The 19,354-nt window shown below is 38.5% G+C and overlaps 1 protein-coding gene across 5 annotated transcripts in view; it reads left to right on the top strand.

The window, feature by feature from the left end:
• The window catches only part of LOC123515448 (F-box only protein 28-like), a 185,558-nt gene that overhangs the window by 38,713 nt on the left and 127,491 nt on the right, over positions 1 to 19,354 (top strand). For all 5 annotated transcript variants that reach the window (XM_045274021.1, XM_045274018.1, XM_045274020.1 and 2 more), the window contains exon 6: positions 14,717 to 14,871. In XM_045274021.1, the coding sequence (XP_045129956.1) occupies positions 14,717 to 14,871 (155 nt within the window). The remainder of the gene's footprint in view (positions 1 to 14,716; positions 14,872 to 19,354) is intronic.

Genomic DNA, 19,354 nt, shown 5'->3' with positions numbered 1-19,354 from the left:
CTATATATTTCTGCCCGTAATCATGCCAAATCTATTCTCCAACTTACTAAAACTCTTTCATCAATAGAAAATGTCAAAGTCTTTCCAATTCTAACTCCTCTCGAGATTTCTGGCATCTAGCCAATAATATCTCTAACAACTTTACTTCTTCGTCTTTCCTCCTTTACTTCATCCAGATGGCTCTACAGCTGTCTCTTCTTTTTCTAAAGCTGAACTCTTCGCTCAAACCTTTGCTACCAACTCAACTTTGGATGATTCTGGGCATATTCCTCCTACTCCTCCACCCTCTGACTACTTCATCCCTAAAATTAAAATTCTTTATAAAGACGTTTTCCTGGCCCTCTCTGGCCTTGATTCTCGGAAGGCTTACGGTCCGGATGGAGTCCCTCCTGTTGTTCTCAAAACTGTGCTTCCGAACTCGCTCACTGCCTGGTCAAACTCTTTCATCTGTGTCTCTCTACTTCTATTTATCCTTCTTGCTGGAAGTTTGCTCACATTCAACCTGTCCCTAAAAAGGTGACCACTCCAATCCTTCTAACTACCGCCCTATAGCTTTGATTTCCTGCCTTTCTAAAGCCTTTGAGTCTATCCTTAATAGGAAGATAATGAGGCATCTATCAGCTCACAACCTTCTCTCTGATTGCCAGTATGGTTTCCGTAAAGGCAGATCTACTGGTGATCTTCTTACTTTCCTAACTGAATCTTGGTCATCCTCTTTAGGGACTTCGGTGAAACCTTTGCTGTCGGCCTTGACATATCGAAAGCCTTCGATAGAGTCTGGCACAAATCTTTAATTTCTAAACTACCCTCCTACGGATTCTATCCTTCTCTCTGTACCTTCATCTCCAGTTTCCTTTCCGATCGTTCTATTGCTGCTGTAGTAGACGGTCACTGTTCTTCCCTAAAACTATCAACAGTGGTGTTCCACAGGGTTCTGTCCTATCACCCACTCTCTTTCTATTATTCATCAATGATCTCCTAAATCTGACTCAATGCCCTATCCACTCCTATGCTGATGATACCACCCTGCATTATTCAACAGCGTTCAACAGACGCCCAACCCAACAACAATTAAATGACTCAAGGCGAGATGCTATGGGACGCCTAACTTCTGATCTTTCACTTGTTTCTGATTGGGGCAGAGAAACCTGGTTTTGTTCAATGCCTCAAAACTCAATTTCTACAACTATCTACTCGACATAACCTTCCAGACAACTATCCTCTCTTCTTCAATAACACTCAACTTCCCTCTCCTCTACATTAAACACACTCGGTCTATCCTTCACTAAAAATCTAAACTGGAAATTTCACATCTCTACTCTTGCTAAATCAGCTTCCAAGAAGTTAGGTGTCCTATGGCGTCTTCGTCCATTTTCTCTCCTCCCAGCTGCTTGCTCTGTACAAGGGCCTTATCCGCCCGTGTATGGAGTATGGCTCTCATGTCTGGGGATCCACACACAGCTTTACTAAACAAGGTGGAATCTAAAGCTTTTCGTCTTATCAACTCTTCTCCTCTAACTGACTGTCTTGATTCTTTAAGTCACCGCCGCAATGTTGCATCTTTATCTGTCTTCTACCGCTGTTTTCATGCTGTCTGCTCTTCTGAACTTGCTAACTGCATGCCTTCCCCTCCTGCGGCCTCGCTGCACAAGACTCTCTACTTCTTCTCATCCCTATTCTGTCCATCTTCCTAATGCAAGAGTTAACCAGTATCTTCACTCCTTCATTCCCTACACTGGTAAACTCTGGAACTCTCTACCTGTGTCTGTATTTCCACCTGCCTATGACTTAAACTCTTTCAAAAGAGGAGTGTCAAGACACCTCTTACGTTAACTGGACCCTCCTTTTAGATTTTTTGTTTTTCTCTACTTTCCTCTTAACAGGGCCTAACCAGCGGGATTTTTTTTTCACTTTGTTTTCCCTTGGCCAGTGCCCTTGTAATGTAAAAAAAAAAAAAAATAGTGAACGTGTTCGATTATAACAAAAATTTTTGACTGAATATTTTTGGTCACTCGTTCATTGTGAGAATTGTTCATTGTGAACACGTTTATAGCGGGACCGAGGTGTATACTTCTCTTGCATTGTCTCTGAGTTTTTCATCCCCTCCCAGTTTACGTTTTTAAAATAGTTCTTGAGATTCTCAATATCAACCTTTCTGTAATTTAATCGGTCTCCTTTGTATGAATCGTCTCTATCTTCCTTTCCTTATTCTATATCTATTTCTAATATTACATGGTCACTCTTTCCCAATGGGCACTTATATCTTATATCATCATTCATTTGTATGCCCCTTGTGAAAACTAGGTCCAGTCTCGCCAGCTCGTCATTTCCTCTGAATCTTGTGCATTCCTTTACTCTGGTCCATCATATTGTCCATCATTAGGTTCAGGAATCTTTCTCCCCAGGCTTCTTCCCCCATACCACTTTCATAATTTTCCCAGTCCACTTCTTTACAGTTGAAGTCTCCTATTAATATCACTTTTCTCCTTTCTTTAACGATTCTCATGAGACTCCTTATTGTGTCATCTATCATGTCTTTATATTCTTGATTGGTCCATGAATTTTTTTTTTGGTGGCACATATGTTACTATGATTGTAAACTCTTTTTTATTAATATGCATCTTAACATACAATACTTCTGCTTTTCCTTGCCCACATTCCACTTGGTTTATCACTATCTCCTTCCTTAACATTATCATGACTCCTCCTCCTTTACCCACTCTGTCTCTTCTCCATACATTATACCTATTATCCAAGTCTATTTTGATTGCCTCATTTAGTTTTGTTGCAGCCAGGCATACAATATCCGGATTTTCTTTCTTTATGTAATCTCTTAATTCTAATTTACTTGATAAAACCCCGTCTATGTTCGTATACATAATTTTTAGTCTCTTGCCTTTATCATTTTCAGTTAAACTTGTTCCACTTTTTTCTCTTCCTTCTCTTTTATATATCATTTCCTTATCCTGTCTCTTAGAATTCTCCAAAAAAATACCTTTTTTCCTCTTCTGATCTTTCATTATTTTTTTCCCTTACTGCTACTGCCAGTTCATTGTATCTCTTCCTTTCTTCCTCATTTCTATTTTTCTTTATATAGATATCCTTGCAGCCTTCTGTTTCTCTAAGTTTTGTTGTTCTATATAATATTTCTTCTGTTGCTGCTTGTGATTTTAGTAGTATTTTAATTGGTCTCGTTTTTCCTTCTTGATATGGTCCCATTCTGTTTATTTCTTCTACTTCCTCTTTCAAGTTCTGCCTATCTTCGTCATTTAGATTTTTTAGTAGGTCTTTGACTGATTTCATTTCCTCTTTTTCTCTTCTTGGTCTATATTTTATATTTTTTTCTTTTATTCCAAATACGATTACACTCTTCTTTTTTTTCTGCAATTTCTCTAACTAGATATTCTTTTATCTTGAGAGCTCCTATAATTTTGTTTGTCATATTTTCTTCTTTTTCTTTTAGTTGTTCTTGAATCACCTGAAAATCAGCCTTATCTTTCTTATCTTGGACTCTCCATGCTTGTACTTCTTTTTTAATCATGTTCTGTACTCTTTCCTCTTCTTTGTTTACTAGATCTTTCAGCTTCTCTTTTTCTTTCTCGGCTTTACCGAGTCCTTCTTCCATCTGCTTATTGTGTGTGTGTGTGTGTGTGTGTGTGTGTTTCACATCTGCACACCTTAGTGACACTTGTAAGATTTCAGCTGCCACCTAGTTTCACTTGTTGTCCTGATTGTTGAATATCCAGTGGTTTTGAGAGAACAAAACTGGATGATATAAGGGTTAGCCTTTTTTCCTTTTAGAAAATAGAGGCCTGGTGCCTCTTGTAGTACTGTTCCTTACCTCACTATAGTTATGCTGCGCCCTCCACACTTGTTGTCAGGGTTGTGTTATGCAGACTTCCATTGATAGTAAATTTTCACATATTTGGCACACCCAGAGAAAAGTCAAAGTTCAGGAGAGATGGAGAATACAGCACTGGTATACTTAACTTTTAGTCTAATTTGTGTATTTTAGCCCACAAATTAGAATGAGAGAGAGAGAGAGAGAGAGAGAGAGAGAGAGAGAGAGAGAGAGAGATAATGCAATGTGTGTGTGTGTGTGTGTATTTACCTATTTGTATTTACCTATTTGTGTATTACAGGGCCCGAGCTAAGCTCTCTGTGACCTGTCCCTTTGTCCATTCCTGTCATATCTCTCTTTCATCTGATTGACACACACCGCATCAACGACGTCGCTGCTCAGTTTATTCCACTTATCAATGCTACGATGCGCGAAACTGTATTTTCTCACGTCATTTAGACAGGTGTCTTTTATTAGCTTTTTTCCATGTCCTCGGAGATGATTACTTGTGGTCACCTTTATCAGCTCTCTGTCCAGTATGTCAATCTTGTTCACCAATTTATACATAGTTATCATGTCTCCTCTTGTTCTTCTATCTTCTAATGTGGTCAGCCCCAGCTTCCTCAGTCTTTCCTCATAGTCTAACTCCCTGAGTGTGGGTACCATCCTTGTTGCCAGCCCGTGTACCCTTTCCACCTTCTTCACATTTTTCTTCATATGCGGTGACCAGACACATGCTGCATATTCTAACTGGGGTCTTATTAAGGTACATAATATCTTCTTCATCATTCCTTCATCTAGGTAGTGGAATGCAAGGCCAATATTTTGAAGCATGTTATAAGTTTTCCCAAAAATCTTGTTAATGTGTTTCTCCGGTGACAAGGTGTTTTGCACGGTTACTCCTAAGTCTTTCTCCTCTTATCTCACTTTCCTTTTGCTGAGATCTCCATTTTAGGGGATTTCAATGTTCACCACCAGCTTTGGCTTTCATCTTCTTTCACTGACCAACCTGGTGAACAAACCTTCAACTTTGCTATCCTTCATGACCTAGAGCAGCTAGTGAAGTTCCCTACCCGTATTCCTGACCGCCTTGGAGACACGCCCAACATTCTTGATCTTTTCCTAACCTCCAACCCTTCTGCTTACTCTGTTAAACTTTCCTCTCCGTTGGGCTCCTCCGACCACAATCTAATTTCCGTTACCAGTTCTATCACTCCAGTGCAGCCTCAGGACCCGCCTAAGCGGAGGTGCTTCTGGCATTTTAACTCTGCTAAGTGGAAGGAACTAAGGCAGTACTATTCTGATTTCCTTGGGATGATTATTGTTTTCATGTCAGAGATCCTTCTCTTTGTGCCGAGCGCATAACAGAGGTGATTATCTCTGGCATGGAGCTATACATTCCTCATACTTTCTCTAACCCTAAAGCTAAAAAGCCTTGGTTTAACTCTGCTTGTTCTCGTGCTGTCAATGATAGAGAGCGGCTCACAAACGGTTCCGTAGCCATCCAACTGCTGAAACTCATGCCCTATATATTTCTGCCCGTAATCATGCCAAATCTATTCTCCAACTTACTAAAACTCTTTCATCAATAGAAAATGTCAAAGTCTTTCCAATTCTAACTCCTCTCGAGATTTCTGGCATCTAGCCAATAATATCTCTAACAACTTTACTTCTTCGTCTTTCCTCCTTTACTTCATCCAGATGGCTCTACAGCTGTCTCTTCTTTTCTAAAGCTGAACTCTTCGCTCAAACCTTTGCTACCAACTCAACTTTGGATGATTCTGGGCATATTCCTCCTACTCCTCCACCCTCTGACTACTTCATCCCTAAAATTAAAATTCTTTATAAAGACGTTTTCCTGGCCCTCTCTGGCCTTGATTCTCGGAAGGCTTACGGTCCGGATGGAGTCCCTCCTGTTGTTCTCAAAACTGTGCTTCCGAACTCGCTCACTGCCTGGTCAAACTCTTTCATCTGTGTCTCTCTACTTCTATTTATCCTTCTTGCTGGAAGTTTGCTCACATTCAACCTGTCCCTAAAAAGGTGACCACTCCAATCCTTCTAACTACCGCCCTATAGCTTTGATTTCCTGCCTTTCTAAAGCCTTTGAGTCTATCCTTAATAGGAAGATAATGAGGCATCTATCAGCTCACAACCTTCTCTCTGATTGCCAGTATGGTTTCCGTAAAGGCAGATCTACTGGTGATCTTCTTACTTTCCTAACTGAATCTTGGTCATCCTCTTTAGGGACTTGGTGAAACCTTTGCTGTCGGCCTTGACATATCGAAAGCCTTCGATAGAGTCTGGCACAAATCTTTAATTTCTAAACTACCCTCCTCGGATTCTATCCTTCTCTCTGTACCTTCATCTCTAGTTTCCTTTCCGATCGTTCTATTGCTGCTGTAGTAGACGGTCACTGTTCTTCCCTAAAACTATCAACAGTGGTGTTCCACAGGGTTCTGTCCTATCACCCACTCTCTTTCTATTATTCATCAATGATCTCCTAAATCTGACTCAATGCCCTATCCACTCCTATGCTGATGATACCACCCTGCATTATTCAACAGCGTTCAACAGACGCCCAACCCAACAACAATTAAATGACTCAAGGCGAGATGCTATAGGACGCCTAACTTCTGATCTTTCACTTGTTTCTGATTGGGGCAGAAAACCTGGTTTTGTTCAATGCCTCAAAACTCAATTTCTACAACTATCTACTCGACATAACCTTCCAGACAACTATCCTCTCTTCTTCAATAACACTCAACTTCCCTCTCCTCTACATTAAACACACTCGGTCTATCCTTCACTAAAATCTAAACTGGAAATTTCACATCTCTACTCTTGCTAAATCAGCTTCCAAGAAGTTAGGTGTCCTATGGCGTCTTCGTCCATTTTCTCTCCCTCCCAGCTGCTTGCTCTGTACAAGGGCCTTATCCGCCCGTGTATGGAGTATGGCTCTCATGTCTGGGGGATCCACACACAGCTTTACTAAACAAGGTGGAATCTAAAGCTTTTCGTCTTATCAATTCTTCTCCTCTAACTGACTGTCTTGATTCTTTAAGTCACCGCCGCAATGTTGCATCTTTATCTGTCTTCTACCGCTGTTTTCATGCTGTCTGCTCTTCTGAACTTGCTAACTGCATGCCTTCCCCCTCCTGCGGCCTCGCTGCACAAGACTCTCTACTTCTTCTCATCCCTATTCTGTCCATCTTCCTAATGCAAGAGTTAACCAGTATCTTCACTCCTTCATTCCCTACACTGGTAAACTCTGGAACTCTCTACCTGTGTCTGTATTTCCACCTGCCTATGACTTAAACTCTTTCAAAAGAGGAGTGTCAAGACACCTCTTACGTTAACTGGACCCTCCTTTTAGATTTTTTTGTTTTTTCTCTTTCTCCTTTCTTCTTAACAGGGCCTGGCAACCAGCGGGATTTTTTTTTTTCCAACACTTTGTTTGCCCTTGGCCAGTGCCCTTGTAATGTAAAAAAAAAAAAAAAAAAAAAAAAAAATTGGTCTCTTTAATTTTCTCATCACCCAGCCTGTAATCCCTGTTTGGTCTGTATCTACTTCTTCCCATTTTCATAACATGGGTCTTGTCTATATTAAATTCCATCTGCCACTCCTTACTCCACTCATATATTTTATCAAGATCTTCCTGTAACTTGTTACAATCTTCCATATTCTTTACTCTCCTCATAATTTTAGTATCGTCCGCAAACATGTTCATGTAACTGTCAATTTATACTGGCATATCATTAACATAAATCAAAAACATGATGGGACCAAGCACTGACCCTTGTGGAACTCCACTGGTTACCTTCTTCCACTCGGACTTCCTTCCTCTCACCACTGTTCTCATTTCTTTTCCCATTAAGTAATTTTCTATCCATTTTGCTAGTTCATCATTTACTCCTCCAATCTTCTTTAGTTTCCACATCAGTCTATTGTGTGGTACTTTATCAAAGGCCTTTCTCAAGTCCAGGTAGATAGCATCCACCCATCCCTCTCTATGTTGTAGTATGTCAGTCACTCTTGAATAAAAACATAATGAATTGGATACGCACGATATTCTTTTTCTGAAACCAAACTGTCTTTCACTCAGAATGTTTTCACTTTCTAGATACTCACTCCACTTAGCTTTAATTACTTCTTAACATACCTTGCACAATATACTAGTCAACGATACTGGTCTATAATTTAGCGGTTCTATTCTACTACCATTCTTATATATAGGCACAATGTCAGCTCTTTTCCACTCTTTCAGGACTAATCCTGTTCGTATGGAGGTATCCACAATATCAAATACGGGGTTCAACAATTGATCCTTACATTCATTTAGCAACCTCCCAGATATGCCATCAGGCCCCATTGATTTATTAATATCCGGATTGCTTATAATTATCCTTACATCTTCCTTAGTAACCATGATGTCCTGCATTTGCTTTATTTCCGTAGGCCTTCCTCCCATAAAATGTTCCTCCTTTGTGTGTGTGTGTGTGTGTGTGTGTGTGTGTGTGTGTGTGTGTATTTACCTAATTGTATTTACCTAATTGTAACATACGGGAAAAGAGCTATGCTCGTACTGTCCCGTCTCCATAGTGTGTGTGTGTGTGTGTGTGTGTGTGTGTGTGTGTGTGTGTGTGTGTGTGTGTGTGTGTGTGTGTATTTACCTATTTGTGTATTACAGGGCCAGAGCTAAGCTCTCTGTGTCCTGTCTCCTTGTCCATTCCTGTCATATCTCTCTTTCATCTGATTGACACACACCGCGTCAACAACATCACTGCTCAGTTTATTTCACTTTTCAATGCTATGATGCGGGAAACTGTATTTTCTCATGTCATTTAGACAGATGTCTTTTATTAGCTTTTTTCCATGTCCTCGGAGATGATTACTTGTGGTCACCTTTATCAACTCTCTGTCCAGTATGTCAATCTTGTTCACCAATTTATACATAGATATCATGTCTCCTCTTGTTCTTCTCTCTTCTAATGTGGTCAGCCCCAGCTTCCTCAGTCTTTCCTCATAGTCTAACTCCCTGAGTCCTGGTACCATCCTTGTTGCCAGCCTCTGTACCCTTTCTACCTTATTCACATTTTTCTTCATATGCGGTGACCAGACACAAGCTGCATATTCTAACTGGGGTCTTATTAAGGTACATAATATCTTCTTCATCATTCCTTCATCTAGGTAGTGGAATGCAAGGCCAATATTTTGAAGCATGTTATATGTTTTCCAAAAAATCTTGTTAATGTGTTTCTCCGGTGACAAGGTGTTTTGCACGGTTACTCCTAAGTCTTTCTCCTCATTGGTCTCTTTAATTTTCTCATCACCCAGCCTGTAATCCCTGTTTGGTCTGTATCTACTTCCCATTTTCATAACATGGGTCTTGTCTATATTAAATTCCATCTGCCACTCCTTATTCCACTCATATATTTTATCAAGATCTTCCTGTAACTTGTTACAATCTTCCACATTCTTTACTCTCCTCATAATTTTAGTATCGTCCGCAAACATTTTCATGTAACTGTCAATTCCTACTGGCATATCATTAACATAAATAAAAAACATAATGGGACCAAGCACTGACCCTTGTGGAACTCCACTGGTTACCTTCTTCCACTCGGACTTCCTTCCTCTCACCACTGTTCTCATTTCTCTTCCCATTAAGTAATTTTCCATCCATTTTGCTAGTGTATCATTTACTCCTCCAATCTTATTTAGTTTCCACATCAGTCTATTCTGTGGTACTTTATCAAAGGCCTTTCTCAAGTCCAGGTAGATAGCATCCACCCATCCCTCTCTATGTTGTAGTATGTCAGTCACTCTTGAATAAAAACATAATAAATTGGATACGCACGATATTCTTTTTCTGAAACCAAACTGTCTTTCACTCAGAATGTTTTCACTTTCTAGATACTCATTCCACTTAGCTTTAATTACTTCTTAACATACCTTGCACAATATACTAGTCAACGATACTGGTCTATAATTTAGCGGTTCCATTCTACTACCATTCTTATATATAGGCACAATGTCAGCTCTTTTCCACTCTTTCGGGACTAATCCTGTTCGTATGGAGGTTTCCACAATATCAAATACAGGGTTCAACAATTGATCCTTACATTCATTTAGCAACCTCCCAGATATGCCATCAGGCCCCATTGATTTATTAATATCCAGATTGCTTATAATTATCCTTACATCTTCCTTAGTAACCATGATGTCATGCATTTGCTTTATTTCCGTATGCCTTCCTCCCATAAAATGTTCCTCCTTTGTGTGTGTGTGTGTGTGTGTGTGTGTGTGTGTGTGTGTGTGTGTGTGTGTGTATTTACCTATTTGTGTATTACAGGGCCAGAGCTAAGCTTTCTGTGTCCTGTCTTCTTGTCCATTCCTGTCATATCTCTCTTTCATCTGATTGACACACACCGCATCAACAACATCACTGCTCAGTTTATTCCACATTTCAATGCTATGATGCGGGAAACTGTATTTTCTCATGTCATTTAGACAGATGTCTTTTATTAGCTTTTTTCCATGTCCTCGGAGATGATTACTTGTGGTCACCTTTATCAACTCTCTGTCCAGTATGTCAATCTTGTTCACCAATTTATACATAGATATCATGTGTCCTCTGGTTCTTCTCTCTTCTAATGTGGTCAGCCCCAGCTTCCTCAGTCTTTCCTCATAGTCTAACTCCCTGAGTCCTGGTACCATCCTTGTTGCCGTAGGCCTTCCTCCCATAAAATGCTCCTCCTTTGTAAACACTTTGCAAAAGTTGTTGTTCAAAATTTCAGCTATATATCCAGCATCCTCATATACTTCTTCCCCATTTTTTACCTTTACTATTGCCTCCCTTATACGTATTTAGTTTTCCATTTATGAATTTGTAAAACATTTTTGGGTCACTATCACAGTTTTTCACCACCCTCTGTTCTGTGCTGTTCTCCTTACTTCAACATATCTATTCCTTGCTGTTTTGTAAACTTCTCTTGATAATACATCACTGTTTTTCTAAAGTTTCTTCCATGCCTTTTCTTTGTTCTTTTTTGCTTCTTATCAATTTCTATTAAACCACTGTTTATTATTTAAAGTCCTTTTTCTGTAATATGGCACAAACCTTTTTCACAGGAGAGTTATACAAGTCCATAAATTTATCGTATTTCAATTGCATATCCCTTTCCTGGTATACCACGGACCAGTCAATTTCATGAAAGAACTCCCTTATATGGTTATAATTTGCCCTAATATAATTTAATTTTTCCTCCCTGCGTTCCACAATCTTATTCGTGCTTAATTCCGTATCCAGCTCAAAGCTTAGGACATCATGATCGCTTCTCCCCAAGGGACATTTATGTTCAATTTCCTCTTTAGAGATGCCCTGGTAAATACCAAATCCAACCTTGCTGCAACATCTTGTCCCCTGCACCTTGTTGGTGATCTCACCCACTGTGTCATCAAGTTATTTGTTGCTACCTTTAACAATTCCTCTGCCCACTCACCGCTGTTCACCACTTCGTAGTCTTTCCACACTATTTCTTTACAATTAAAGTCTCCGACTACCATCACTCTATCCTTTCTGATGAGTTCTTGCTTCATTCTGTCTAGAGTATTTCTCATCACCATTTGGTATTGTTCATATTCCCAAGCATTGGTTCTGGGTGGTATGTATACTGTTATAATATTAATGTCCCTCCTGCCATCTGTTATAAGCATACTTATCACTTCCTCATTTCTCTTACTATAGTTCACCACCTTCACTATCAGATCTTCCTTAGTAAGAACCATTATACCACCACCTCCTTTATTTTTTCTATCATTTCTCCATACTTTGTAGTATTTTACAACAAACCAGTCTAGCTTTATTTAGGGCCTTAGCTTTGTTTCCACTACACACATTATGTCTGGTTCGTTATTTCTTAGGTAATCCATACATTCTAGCCTCTTAGACAGAAATCCATCTATATTCATGTAAGTCACTTGTATTCCATTCCTAGTCTCTTTCTTCCATGTAATGTCTATTCCGTCTGTTTTATCCACCACTTCTTTAGCCTCCCATTTCTCATCCTCCAATAAAACTTGGTCTTTTCCTCCTCTGTTCTTTCGTCATTCCTCTCTTTCACTGTGTGTGTGTGTGTGTGTGTGTGTGTGTGTGTGTGTGTGTGTGTGTGTGTGTGTGTGTGTGTGTGTGTGTGTGTGTGTGTATTTACCTAGTTGTATTTACCTAGTTGTAGTTTTACAGGGCCTGGGCTTTATGCTCATGTCGCCCACCCCGTTTCCATATCTACACTTATCCAGTCTTACTTTAAAAGTATGCACACTCATTGCAGACACTACTTCATTTAAACTGTTCCACGTCTCAATACATCTTTGCGGGAAACTATATTTTTTAACATCTCTCAGACATCTTCCTTTTCTCAGCTTTTTACTATGCGATCTTGTGCTTCGGATGTCATATTCTTCTCTCAGGATCAGTTTCTCATTATCCACTTGGTCCATTCCGTTGATCAATTTATAAACTTGTATCAGATCTCCTCTCTCCCTTCTTTGTTCCAGGGTTGGTAGATCCATAGCCTTTAGTCTCTCCTCATATGTCATCCCTTCAAATTCTGGAACCATTCTTGTAGCCATTTTTTGTAGTCTCTCCAACTTCATATGTGTTTCTTTTTATGAGGGGTCCACACTATTCCTGCATATTCCAATCTGGGTCTTATTATAGTACTTATGAATTTCTTCATCATTTCTTTGTCCATGTAGTGAAATGCTACTCCAATATTCCTTAGCAAATTATATGTTTCTCTAAAAATTCTATCAATATGGCTTACTGGTTGATTGTTTTCTTCCATCGTCACTCCTAAGTCCTTTTCCTTTTTTACTTTCTCCAGTTCTACTCCATCTTCCATCTTATAGATTCCCAAGGGTCGTCTTTCACTCTTTCCCATTTCTATGACATGGCTCTTGTTCACATCGAATTCCATTTCCCACTTCCCACTCCATTCCCAGATCTTATTTAGGTCTTCTTGCAGTATTTCACAATCCTCTTTTTGCTTTATAACTCTGCACAGTTTCATATCATCTGCAAACAGATTTATGTAGCTGTTCACACCTTCTGGCATGTCGTTAATATAAATGAGGAAAAGTATTGGTGCCAATACTGACCTCTGTGGCACTCCGCTTTCTACTGCTCTCCACTTGGACTTCATATCTTTAACTACCGTCCTTATTTCTCTCCCCCTCAAATGATTTTCTATCCATCTCAATGTGCTTCCTTTTAAGCCATCCTTCTCCTCTAACTTCCATAGTAGTCTTGCATGTGCCACTTTGTCAAACGCCTTTTTTAAATCCAAATAAATACAGTCTCTCTTGTACTCTATCAACTATTCTAGAATAGAAACTCAATAAATTAGTTACATATGACTGTCTTTTTCTAAAACCAAATTGGCTATTTGATATTAATTTGTTATCTTCAAGGAACTCGATCCATTGTTTCTTTATTATTCTTTCACACATCTTGCATATTACACTAGTTAGTGATACCGGTCTGTAATTTAAAGGTTCTTTTTTCCTTCTGCTCTTATATATGGGAACCACCTCAGCTCTTTTCCATTCTATTTGTACTGTTCCATTTTCTATTGAGCATTTTATGATGTTGTATATAAGACTTGCTAGTTCTTCCCTACATTCTTTCAGTATTCTGCCTGAGACTTCATCTGGTCCCATTGCCTTCTCTTCATCCAGTTCCTTCATTAACTCTTTTATTTCAAGCTTGGTTACTTTAATCTCTTTCATATAGACTGTCTCTCTATTACCCTGTGGCCTTTCAAATTTGGATTCCTTAGTAAAGACCTCCTGGAATTTATTATTTAATAGTTCTGCCATACTTTTAGGATCTTCCACCATCCCGTTCTCTCCCTTTAACCTTTCTATTGTTTTTTTTTTTGCCTAATTTTTCCATTTATGAATCTGTAGAACAATTTTGGTTGCTCCTTACAATTTTTCGACAATGTCCTTTTCAAAGTTCTTTTCCTCTTCCTTCCTCACCTTAACATATTCATTTCTCGCTGCCTTGAAGTTATCCTTATTTGTTGGATTTCTATTTCTCCTCCCTTTTTTCCATGCTCCATCTCTTTTCTCCTTTGCCCTAGCACACCTTGCATTAAACCAATCTTTCTTTCCTTCTTCTTTAGGTCTATATTTCAGGACATATTCCCTGACTCCTGTTTTGTATATTTCCAAAAATGTGTGTGTGTGTGTGTGTGTGTGTGTGTGTGTGTGTGTGTGTGTGTGTGTGGGTGGTTGTGTTTGTGTGTATTTGTGTTTGTGGATGCTTTACCGTGGCCACTTGTCAGCACCATTATTGCCAATGAGGGTATCCTGCACAGTGTCCAGTGAGGCTCAGACCTGCCAGCCAGTTGTGAAAGTTCCATCCTAGATCATGAGGTGAATTACTGGATGTATTATGGAAAGCATCATGAGTATTGTAATCATTGCGACTTTATGCATGCTTTGTGTAAACTCATGGTAATGTATGTGTGTAATGGTAACAGTAATGAAAATAATGATAATGATGATAGTAATAATTTGTTTTTTATGTTCATCATGCTGGCAATCCACAGAATGGTGCAGACGAGGCACCATGCATTCACACACACACATCAGTCACATTCTTATTGCTTCTCTTTTGTCAATAGTGTAGTGAATTTGTTTCGTGTTTGTCCAAAGCTCATGCAGACACCAGATACAAACAAATGAAAGCAATTCATACAGACAAAGAAGATGAGAGTGCTCTAGCATTCTTGCACCTCCACACAGCCACATGTCTCTTTATTGCTTGATACATAGAGTTTATTCCCATTGTATGTGTGTATTTTTCAGCACAACCAGGAACCAGCGCTGCAAGTACTTCACTCGGCAAATCCCATTCCCTGCCAACATCATCAGAAGACTTATCTGAATTAGCAAACTCCAACAAGTACTACAAACTGTATATTGGTGCCATGAAGAAAGAGTTCTTTGACATGAAATCTAAGGTAAAATATTAAATGTTAATCCTTCTTTTTTTCAAGTTAGTTCACTGAATTATTATATGTAGAGTAATTCCATGTAATGTGGTAATATGAGGGATTTTTTGGATAATGATATGGTTTGCTACCTCTGTTTGAGATGTTTGAGATGTGTAGATCTGTGCATGAGAGATGTGCAGGTCTGTGTATGAGGAATTCAAACCTGCTTGAGTACAGCCCATCAAAATTGGTGCATGATGATTTTATGTCATGGTGCCACTTCCACTAACCCATTCTGGTACCACTACCCTGTCCTCATGTGGGGAGGACAGTGTAACTATGGGCCGGGAGGAAACTATCTTGCAGTGGGCGAGACAGGGTACTGTTCAGAGTAGTAGGAGAATAGAGGATTGGAGAAGAAGGATGGTGGGAGAGGTAGAGGTGGTAGTAAGGAGAGAAGGAAAGTAGTAGTAGTAGTAGTAGTAGTAGTAGTAGTAGTAGTAGTAGGAGGAGGAGGAGGTGGTGTGGGGGTAGTTGTGGAGAGAGAAGTAGAATCAGAGGAGGAAGAGGAGAAGGTGATAGCAGGGGAGAAGCAGGAGACAGAGATGATGGAGGGGAGGTGGAAGAGGCAAAGAGTAGGTTAGCAGGTATTAAGGTTGGGTCATCACAAAGCTTAATATTTTCACCGATAAAAAGTTCTTATAGTTGGACTGTGTTTTGAAGTTCAGTGAAGTGAGTGTTTCCATTGTTTGCAGCCAACAAATGTCTTTACCAATATCATAACACTGCCTTGCAACTCAACTGTGGCAGTGTGCGATTAAAACACACACAAACACACATTGAGATGAATGGAAAATTACTTGAGGGGGAGAGAAATAATGACGGTAGTTAAAGATATGAAGTCCAAGTGGAGAGCAGTAAAAAGCGGAGTGCCACAGGGGTCAGTATTAGCGGCAATACTTTTCCTCATTTATATTAACGACATGCCAGAAGGAGTGAACAGCTACATAAATCTGTTTGCAGATGATACGAGACTGTGCAGAGTTATAAAGCAAAAAGAGGATTGTGAAATACTGCAAGAAGACCTAAAGAAGATATGGGAATGGAGCAAAAAGTGGGAAATGGAATTCAATGTGAACAAAAGCCATGTCATGGAAATGGGATAGAGTGAAAGACGACCCGTGGGAATCTATGAGATGGGAGATGGAGTAGAACTGGAGAAAGTAAAAAAGGAAAAGGACTTAGGAGTGACGATGGAAGAAAACAATCAACCAGTAAGCCATATTGATAGAATTTTTAGAGAAACATATAATTTGCTAAGGAATATTGGAGTAGCATTTCACCACATGGACAAAGAAATGATGAAGAAATTGATAAGTACTTTAATAAGACCCAGATTGGAATATGCAGGAGTAGTGTGACCCTTATAAAAAGAAACACATAGGAAATTGGAGAGACTACAAAAATGGCTACAAGAATGGTTCCAGAATTTGAAGGGATGACATATGAGGAGAGACTAAAGGTTATGGATCTACCAACCCTGGAACAAAGAAGGGAGAGAGGAGACCTCATACAAGTTTTTAAATTGATCAACGGAATGGACCAAGTGGATAATGAGAAACTGATCCTGAGAGAAGAATATAACATTCGAAGCACAAGATCGCATAGTAAAAAGCTGAGAAAAGGAAGATGTCTGAGAGATGTTAAAAAATATAGTTTTCTGCAAAGATGTATTGAGACGTGGAACAGTTTAAATGAAGAAGTAGTGTCTGCAACGAGTGTGCATACTTTTAAAGTAAGATTGGATAAGTGTAGATATGGAGACGGGACGGGGCCACACGAGCATAAAGCCCAGGCCCAGTAAAACTACAACTAGGTAAATACACACACACGAGACGCGGTAGAGGAAGCACGCAATAGTGTCGTTCCCGAGAATCAGCTGATCTTCACTACCTTTGTTTGGGTTTGCAGTGGCCTGGGCAAAAATTGTGGACTCATTTTTTTTTCATGAATACAGTGTTAAATAATAATGAGTGAGAAAGATATTCCATCTAAATGCAGGTATGTGACAAGGGAAAGAATGAAAGCTGATGATGACAATGTTGGTGAGGGAGAAAGAGAATTTGAAGGCTTTGATACGGCGCAAACTTCACTATTTGATAGAGTCTTGACTATCGAACGTAAATTAGATAAATTGATAAAGGAGAGTATGGGAATGAAAGAGAATGAAGAACAGGATAAAGAGCTCCAGAAATTGAAAGAAAGGATAAAAAGAGTGGAAGAAAACGAAACTAGGCTAAGAACCGAAAATGAAGAATTAAAGTCCAAATAGCGAACTATAAGAAATTGATGGAAGAAGGACTCGGTAAAGCCGAGAAAGAAAAGAGAAGCTAAAAGATCTAGTTAACAAAGAAGAAGAAAGAGTACAAGACGTGATTAAAAAAGAAGTACAAGCATGGAGAATCCAAGATAAGAAAGACAAGGAATCATTTCAAGAAGTATTTCAAGAACAGTTAAAAGAAAGAGATGAAAATATGACAAGCAAAATGATAGGAGTCCTCAAGAAAAAAGAAAATTTAGTAAGAGAAATTCCAGAAAAAAAGAAGAGTGTAATTATTTTTGGACTGAAAGAAAAAAATGTTAAATATAGACCAAGAAGGGAAAAAGACGAAATGAAATCAGTAAAAGACCTACTAAAACATCTGAATGACGAGGATAGACAAAACTTAGAAGAGGAAGTAGAAGAAATCCATAGAATGGGACCATATCAAGAAGGAACAGTGAGACCAATTAAGATATTACTAAAATCACAAGCAGCAGCAGAAGAAGTATTATATAGAAAAACAAAACTCAGAGAAACAGAAGGTTGCAAAGATATATATATATATATATATATATATATATATATATATATATATATATATATATATATATATATATATATATATATATATATATATATATATATATATATATATATATATATATATATATATATATATATATATATATAAAGAAAAATAGAAATGAGGAGGAAAGAAGAGACACAATGAACTGGTGGCAGAAGCAAGAGAAAAAATAATGAAAGGTCAGAGGAGGAGAAGAAGGCATTTTTTGGAGAATTATAGGAGACAGGATAAGGAAATGGTATATAAAGAGAAAGAAGAGAAAAAATGGAGCAAGTTTAACTAAAAATGATAAGAACAAGAGATTAAAAATGATGTATACAAACATAGATGGGATTTTATCTAGTAAATTAGAATTAAGAGATTACATAAAGAAAGAAGAACCAGATATTGTATGCCTGGTGGAAACAAAGTTAAATGAGGCAATAAAAATAGACATAGATAAAAGGTATAATATATGGAGGAGAGACAGAGTGGGTAAAGGAGGAGGAGGAGTCATGATGATGTTAAGGAAGGAGATAGTGGTAAATCAAGTGGAGTTTGGGAAGGAAAATCAGAAATACTGTATGTTAAGATGCATATTAACAAAAAGGAGTTAACAATCATTGGAACATATGTGCCACCAAAACAAACTCATGGACTAACCAAGAATATAGAGACATGATAGATGACACAATAAGGAGTCTTACAAGAATCATTAAGGAAAGGAGAAAAGTGATATTGGTAGGAGATTTCAACTGTAAGGAGGTAGACTGGGAAAATTATGAAAGTGGTATGGGGAAGATGCCTGGGAGATAGATTCCTGAACCTAATGATAGATAATTTGATGGTCCAAAGAGTAAAGGAAAACACAAGATTCAGAGGAAACGATGAGCCGGCAAGATTAGACCTAGATTTTACAAGGGATATACCAATTAACGATGATATAAGATACAAGTGCCCATTGGGAAAGAGTGACCATGTAATATTAAAAATGGATATAGAAGAAGGAAAGGAAGATAGAGATGAATCATACAAAGGAGACCGATTAAATTACAGAAAGGCTGATATTGAGAATCTCAAGAACTATTTTAAAACGTAAACTGGGAGGAGATGGAAAACTCATTAACGGTTCAAGAGAAATATAACTTATTTTTGGAAATATACAAAACTGGGGTCAGGGAATATGTCCGGAAATATAGACCTAAAGAAGAAGGAAAGAAAGATTGGTTTAATGCAAGATGTGCTAGGGCAAAGGAGAAACGAGATGGAGCATGGAAAAGGTGGAGAAGAAACAGAAATCCAGAAAATAAGGAAAACTTCAAAACAGCAAGAAATGAATATGCTAAGGTGAGAAAGGAAGAAGAAAGAACTATGAAAAGGACATTGTCGAAAATGTAAGGAACAACCAAAATTGTTCTACAGATTCATAAATGGAAAAATAAGACAAAAAGAAACAATAGAAAGGTTAAAAGGAGAAAACGGAATGGTGGAAGACCCAAAAAGTATGGCAGAACTGTTAAATATAAATTTCATGAGCTCTTTACTAAGGAATCCAAATTTGAAAGACCACAGGGTAATAGAGAGACTGTCTATATGAAAGAGATTAAAGTAACCAAGCTTGA

This window comes from Portunus trituberculatus, chromosome 39 (genome assembly GCF_017591435.1).
Source record: "Portunus trituberculatus isolate SZX2019 chromosome 39, ASM1759143v1, whole genome shotgun sequence".
Lineage (NCBI taxonomy): Eukaryota > Metazoa > Arthropoda > Malacostraca > Decapoda > Portunidae > Portunus > Portunus trituberculatus.
The sequence above is the reverse complement of the archived record's forward strand: the minus strand, read 5'-3'. Positions and strand labels throughout refer to the sequence as shown.